Source organism: Cucumis melo, chromosome 5 (genome assembly GCF_025177605.1).
Source record: "Cucumis melo cultivar AY chromosome 5, USDA_Cmelo_AY_1.0, whole genome shotgun sequence".
Lineage (NCBI taxonomy): Eukaryota > Viridiplantae > Streptophyta > Magnoliopsida > Cucurbitales > Cucurbitaceae > Cucumis > Cucumis melo.
Genome location: NC_066861.1, coordinates 26097065 through 26104190, shown reverse-complemented (window position 1 = coordinate 26104190; position 7126 = coordinate 26097065). Strand labels below are relative to the sequence as shown.

The 7126-nt window shown below is 35.6% G+C and overlaps 1 protein-coding gene across 7 annotated transcripts; it reads right to left on the bottom strand.

Moving 5' to 3' along the window:
• Positions 1–960: 960 nt before the first annotated feature.
• LOC103494093 (uncharacterized) lies at positions 961–6814 on the bottom strand. Of its 7 annotated transcripts, none has more exons than XM_051084644.1 (12): positions 6602–6814; positions 6092–6190; positions 5685–5798; positions 5450–5574; positions 5090–5211; positions 4930–5012; positions 4615–4770; positions 3837–3980; positions 2537–2719; positions 2226–2320; positions 2034–2131; positions 961–1205 (listed from the first exon to the last, which is right to left on the bottom strand). In XM_051084644.1, the coding sequence occupies exons 1-12, from the start codon at positions 6641–6643 to the stop codon at positions 1102–1104; spliced, it is 1365 nt and encodes a 454-aa protein (XP_050940601.1). In that variant the 5' UTR covers positions 6644–6814; the 3' UTR covers positions 961–1101. The 7 variants fall into 7 exon arrangements, with proteins under 7 accessions (XP_050940601.1, XP_050940602.1, XP_008453348.3 ...); XM_051084645.1 differs by having other exon boundaries at positions 6092–6160; XM_008455126.3 differs by having other exon boundaries at positions 5685–5810; positions 6602–6813.
• Between the last annotated feature and the right edge of the window lie 312 nt (positions 6815–7126).

Below are 7126 nucleotides of genomic sequence, written 5' to 3'. Positions count from 1 at the left end.
AAAAATATTTTAAATAACAAAATTAATTCAAAAAATATTAACAAATATAATCAAATATTAATAAATCCTAATAGACTACTATCTATGTATATAATACAAATAAACATAGATAATAATCTATCTTAACCTATCACGATTCATCGTAGAGAAACAGTAATATTTTATCATATTTTGTAAATATTTTTTATTAGTTTTGTTATATTAAAAAATAGTCCTGAAAATTAATAATTCATAGTATTTTTTTATCCTTTATATTAAAATAAATATAGTACAGAATTCTAACCTCTAATGCCACATTGCAAACTTTATCTAAGTTAATACTCATTTTTGGTCATTTGATCACTTATATAAAGAAGTCTTAAAACATCAAATACATATCGACATGACGAAGATAGAGAGAGAGGGTCAACAAAAATAAGTACTCATAAAGTTATAACAAGCAAAAAGATGGACTGAAAGCAATGTGGACACCCATATATCATAGAATTGCAAAATAGGACATATGATTTGTCTCAGGCCATTTTAAACTCTGGACCCCAACTAGATTGTGATGCAACAGCATATCTTAAGTACCAATGAAAAATGCAAAACCTACACATTCACATAAAGACTTTTGAGTTCAGGATGGTCCAGTAGCAAGGACCATTCGATTATCTTCCTGCATGTGGCAGTGCACTAAAACAACACACATGATAGCGCAACTCAGCCCTCCAAGGGCCCTACTACCTTAGTGGTCAATATACTAATCTTAGAACTCAAGGAAGGAGTTGTATAACCTATAGAATAAGTCCAGCAAGGTCGTATACTTGTAGAAAGTTAGAAACCAGTTACCTTATTCTTCTTTTGATGCAAGCTTTTGTGATCATAAGTTTGGAAATGTCGAGAATTCAAGCCCGAGACTTCTACCGAGCAAGTTCTAATGATTTTCTAGCATGTGGAAGAGGGTAGAAAAGAAGACACTTTTCGTAACATTTAACTTCATTGCGTGAGTTAGATATGTCAACATGCCAAATTATGATCCCAAAAACAGAATAATTGGATACTTTACACTGAAGATAAGCAGCTGGGTTGGCTTTAGAGAGGCAGCTAAAGAAACGTCTGTCATTGTTTAAGAAAGTACTTTGAACGCAAGCTGTCGAGCATTTCTGCATACTCAATTGGAACAGCCTCATCACAAAATACTTCATCCCAAATCTTGAGGAGATCTGTTTCACAAAGCGCTTTAAAATTAGTACGAATAAACAAAACATTTTGCTATGATAAGCCCTTAGATTCCCTGCTGTTATTTGGGTAGACAATCCAGATATACATTTCAGTTCCTAACAAAATATAAGGTCTTCAAGTCGGAACTCAAAGTCCAGCTGAAACATCAGGAAGATTTATAAAATCCAAGTTCCTCTATAAATTTATCCATTAAAATATGAATTATAGCATTTTGTATTCACCTCCTCAACGGTGAATATTTTTCATGCTTACCATCTTCACCCTATATTTAAATTTGGTTTTAAATAGAGATAGAAGCTAGAACTCAGACATGTAGATAACTTCTTCAAGATCAGGATACTGGCTGATGACAAGACAATAAAGGGGTATTCTTAATTCCCAGCTCAAATATGACTCAATAAGTCTGCTGCACATGTTCGTTCTGAAGCATCCCCGTGCTACACAGGATATTGTTTTTCTTTTTCTTATTTGAGAAAATGATTATGAAAAGAAAAAAAGAAAATAAAAGGAAAGGAAAAAAAGAGGAAAATAAAGGAAAGAAAGAAACAAACGCAAAAGAAAGGAGTCCACCCACGAAGGTATAAACAATATCAAATTGACATACATCAGAGAAGGAGTAAATTGACCAGAAGGCTTCAGAGTGAATGCCTATGTCGTTTAAGGACATAGTAAGTACAATACATTCAATTAATCTTAGCCAATTTTTTTACCTAACAAATTTGGTTGCAAATGTTGATGCTAAACTTTCAATCAAGAAGGTTAGAAACATAGGAAAAAAGTAAATACTAAATGAAGGTTCTACAACTTACCGAACTTTTCAGAGGATGAAAGACACATCATCAGTATGCTGAACCTCGGGACTTTGACTAAATTTTCTAAAAAACTGATGGCCAAAGCCGGTTCTTCACTGCAAAATGATCATCCAGTACAGTCTATTAACCATGGATGTTTTAAATCATAATCTAAATGTTCCTAGGACAAGTTAGAAATTTTCAACTTACGTGAAAAATGTAGCCACACACTTGACAATGTCTATTAAAATTGGAGCGGTTAATGCATTTTTGAATATCTGAGGCAACTTGGCTGGAGAGATGGTCTAATAAGAAAAAAAAATTCCGTTAAAATTATAAAACAAATAAAAATGGCAGCAAGCTTCTAATATTTATCAAACAATTTTTATATATAGCCAACTACATATGTTTATATTATCTTTGAGCAACTACATATGTTTATATTATCTTGGATGGACAAATGAACACAGCAGACAGCACCAGGAACAGCATAGTCTGTCTGCCTATATTAGATTAGATACCTTTAAAAGACAAGCCTGCAATGCTTGATCATCAGAGAATCCTCTCCAAGAAACTTCGAATTGATAGGCAGTAGTTGGGGCTATAATGTTTTTTGCAGCTTCAACCATGCTTCTGGAAGCTGCTTGAGAAGCAAGTTCTTGCACTGATGCCTTCAGTTCCGGCTTTCTCGGAAGATGATCTCTCTGTAAAAAATATTGGCAGGAGAGTGGATACGTATGAAAACAAAAGGATTTAGACATCATTGTATCAGAAAGAATTAGTGGCAGAGATACATAGGGAATAGGCTATGGTATCCTTGTGCATGAGCTGACAACATGGTTCACAAATTAAGCCTTTTACCTCCCTATGATTTAAGGTCCCTACTTTGGAACTTTAGAACTTTGGATGGATGGGCTTCAATTCAACTAATTATGAAGGTGATCTTTTGGCTTTTGGGTCTTTCTTGAACAAGGCTTGAGCTTCTTCATAAGTTGTCCGTAGAGATTACCTTTAAAATAATCCCTCAAAGAAAGCTGAAAAGGACCACTCTTATTCCTAGTCCTCGTTCCTAAGTGTACGGTTGACAATGAGTCTCATTTGCATAGCTTGTGACAGAATCAAGTATATGATATATCTGGCCTACATCAGCTGATTTTAGAGCTAGAAGTTTCCTACTCAGTGAATAGATAGGCTTGATAGAGCTCTTTGGTTTAGAGTTTAAGGTTTAGGGTTTCAAGCCTACCAATCGAGGGCCTTACTTAAGTCACCCTTTAATAATCAACCCAAGTCTCTTCAGAACTCAAGGACACGATTGTACAATTTATAGAACATTTCTTGTTCAAGCAAGGTCAAAATCGACCTAAGCCTCTTCAAGGACTCGAACAACAATAGTCTAATTCTCTATTCAAACATGCCTTGAAAAAAAATTGAAGATCAGAATGTGAACTCGTTAAGATATTGAACCTCTCATCAAATATCACAGGCTTATTTATAAAAGGTCAATATAATCATGATAACTTCTTCGACCTTTTCATTTATGAGTAGAGAATGTTTAAAGCAAGAGTTATAGAATGAGCTGCAGAAGCACAGGATGTGAAGGGAATAGCCTAAATAGGAACTTAGGCAAGCTTCTATTTGATTTCAATGACATTTTAAAGATGAATTCTGCAATTGTTAACAAAGAAGAAACTATTGCAGCATCTTGCTTGTGTTTCTTTGGAACAAAAAATGGTATATACTTAACTAACATAAAAATGGGAACCATCAATAAAAAGGCAGTGTACAACGCAGAAAATAGAGTTCAAATGGATCTTAAGAGACCTCCAATGCCCACAAATATGAACTTGAGTCTTTGTGAAAACCATTTGTTGCTACTTTTTTGCAAGCGATTTCAGCTCTTGTACTTATGTCCTCATTTTCTTCTACACGTGCTGATGTCTTGACAGCATTTTCCCCACCATTTTCCTAAGAACAGAATCCAAAAGCCTCAAACACCATAAGGCTGACACCCAGCTTCAGAATAAGAAATATCATCTTTAAATTCATTACCAGGGGGTGGGGGTAAACATGCACTACAATTCTCTACAGGAAATCTTGGGTGGGAGGTGGGGGTTGCCCCATCGTATTCAGCCAATTTAAGGGAAGAAACTTAATACAAATACAGAAAAGGACACCACGGTCAAGATATAAGCAGTAAAAGTAATTAATTATCAGCAAATTTTCTCCCCAGTGAGTACTTCAACAAACAAATAGACTACACTACACAGTCCTACAAAAAGGAACAGAACAAGGGGGCTATAAATTAAGTAGCAATACATTAGTATTGTTTTATACTATAGCAAAATATAGTTTTTAGAAAACTTGAGAAACGAGAGAGAGAGAGAGAGAGAGAGAGAGAGAGAGAGAGATCTGTTGAATAAATTATTAAGAGTATAGACCGGTTGGATCTTCACTGAAAAGTTACAGGACATCATTTTCATTTGTCTGTCTGTTTTGATCCATTTAGAAGCACCTCATTCACATGGGCAACTACCCTACTAAATTTGTTTTAAAAGAAAATACAGGATACCATGGGCATTAAAAAATTAGAAACCTCTACCTCAACACGTTCTCGAGCTGCCAATAATCCAGTCCTTGATGTGCTGCTAGAGACAGGAGGGATGTCCTGAATTTTTGCATCAGAGTCTGATTTTTTAAGCATCTTCTTATCTTTGGGGGAGCTTCTTGAAGCACCAGATGCCTTCTCAAGAATTGCCTGCGATATGTATACATGTACAAGAAGGATTAAAGAAATCGTATTGCAAACGGAACACATTTGAAATATCATAACTTTGTCTCCCACATTCACCTGTAAATAGTTCAAGAGAGATCCAGATTTAACAAAAATCATCTTAAATATTAATGCTAAACTTACCTTCCCAACAAAAGCTCTGAGATCAGCATGCTGCTTCTTGATCTCCTGGTTGTTAGGCTCCAATCTCTGGGCAAATTCAGCATCTGCAATCAGTCAAATACATCAGTCAAATAAAAATCACAAAAAGATCCACATGCAATTGAAGTGATTAATTTTGTACCCTCCAAGGCCTCTTTAGCCTTCCCAAGTTCCTTTCTAGCTGTTGCTCTGCGCGAGTATGCTTTGATGTACCGATCATCTAAATTTAAGGCCTCTGTACAGTCATCCTCAGCCTCCTGAAATCTGACTCAAGGAAGGTGGAAACAAGAGGATAACAAAGAAATCACATTTAATAGTCATCGACTCATAGCTTGCCTTATCAAGAGCACTATTTAGAGACATAGGTGTATTAATTCATTTCAAGAAATGTAAGTGACAGAAAGCGAGAAGCAAAGACCTATTTTCAAGGAACATCATAAACAGATCCCATACATATCCATCTAAATGAAGGAAAGCTTAGAATCTATGGACTGAAACTTGCCTCCTGATTTTTAGGTAGGCCATAGCCCTATTTGCAAAGGCTACAGCTGTTGGGGACAAAGCAATACTTCTTGAATAGCAGTCAATGGCTTCTTTGAACTTCTTTTGCTTAAAATACTCATTACCCTGGAATACGAAGATATATCATACACACATGCAGTCAGGAGTCGAGGCCTTTCATGGCTACACCAATTATCTCTCCATCATATAAACATGAGCAAAAGAACACAATCTACCTGTTCTTTCTCTGAAGCAGCATCAACAAAACTCTGTTCAGTCTGAAAATTTCTTGATAGACGGTTAACCGCATCATATTGCTTCAAGTAATCAGCTGCTGAAGCTTTTTCTGTCTGCCTTCTATCCTGGTTAGCTATGACATTACTTAAGGTGACCCTCAAATAATACTAATATTATTTATCAAAAAATGTAACAACACTATTCTCCAGAACATCTCTATCATGCACAAAGCCAACTTCAATAAGAGAGTATAAAAGTTATTATCAATGCATGCACAATTGAAAAATTAGCACCAGGTTTTTCTTCAAAACATAAACCACTGTAAATAATGGCATCCGAGACAGTAGTTTCTTGTTTTTAAAATGTGCAGTTCACTGTGCAACGGAAAATTTGATAGAGTTAATACCTCCTTTTCTTTTCCAATGGCCTGTGGCTTCAGTTTCTTGTCTTTTCCCTTAAATGAGACTTCCCAATCCTGCAAGTCATTCAAAAATCCCTGGAAATCCTGGAGAAAAAGAATGCGTCCAAAACACATACAACTCAATAAGAAAAGCCAACAAACACAGCCAGCATCTAACTTAACTTAACACACCAACAACAATGATTTCAGATATCAATTTCTAATCCCTATTTCAATACATTCACCCCATTAATCACTTCAATGCAGGTGAACAGAACTTTACATCGTCAAACCCCACCGAATTCCAACATCCAGTAAACACGAGGAAATAGACAGGGGAGTTGCATACATCGCCAGCCCGCTTCATTTCCACAAACAATGAAAAATACACAAAAATTGGAAACTCGACTCAAAGCTACAAACTATATATTTCTCCTCGTTTTTCAAGCAACGGGGTAAGAAAGTGTTCAATGTCTGAACTACACTAGAGAGCAGGTTGAGAGAAAATGGGAATACCAGAGGGTGATCGCGGCCGTGCTTGCCGGAGGAATCGGCCATGGAAGAGCAGAAGAAAGAAAGAGTAGAGACGAATAAAGGGAAAATGGAAAATAGTAGCAGATGGTCTTCGAAAGAGCTTCTGGAAGCGTCCAGAGGTGTTCGCCGGTCGGAGTGACCGCCGAGGATTCAAAGTCCGTAGAAATCCTAACCGATTGGGCCAAAGCGAAAAATAGCATAGCCCACAAACATAACATACGACGTTTTGGACTTTTTCTCTTTCATTTACTTCGAAAATCTTCCTACCAACGTAGATGCCAATTTTAATCAAAATAATTAAATATATAATAACATTTTAAAAAATCGTAAATATAACCAAGTTTATCGAAATCTATCAATGATGGGAGACTATCACCGATAGATCATGTAGTAAATGTTGATATATCACTGATAAACCATAAGAATTAAATTTTGCTATATTTGCAATTTTTTAAAAATATTGTTACATATTCAATAATTATTCTAAAAATTGTTATCTACTATAAT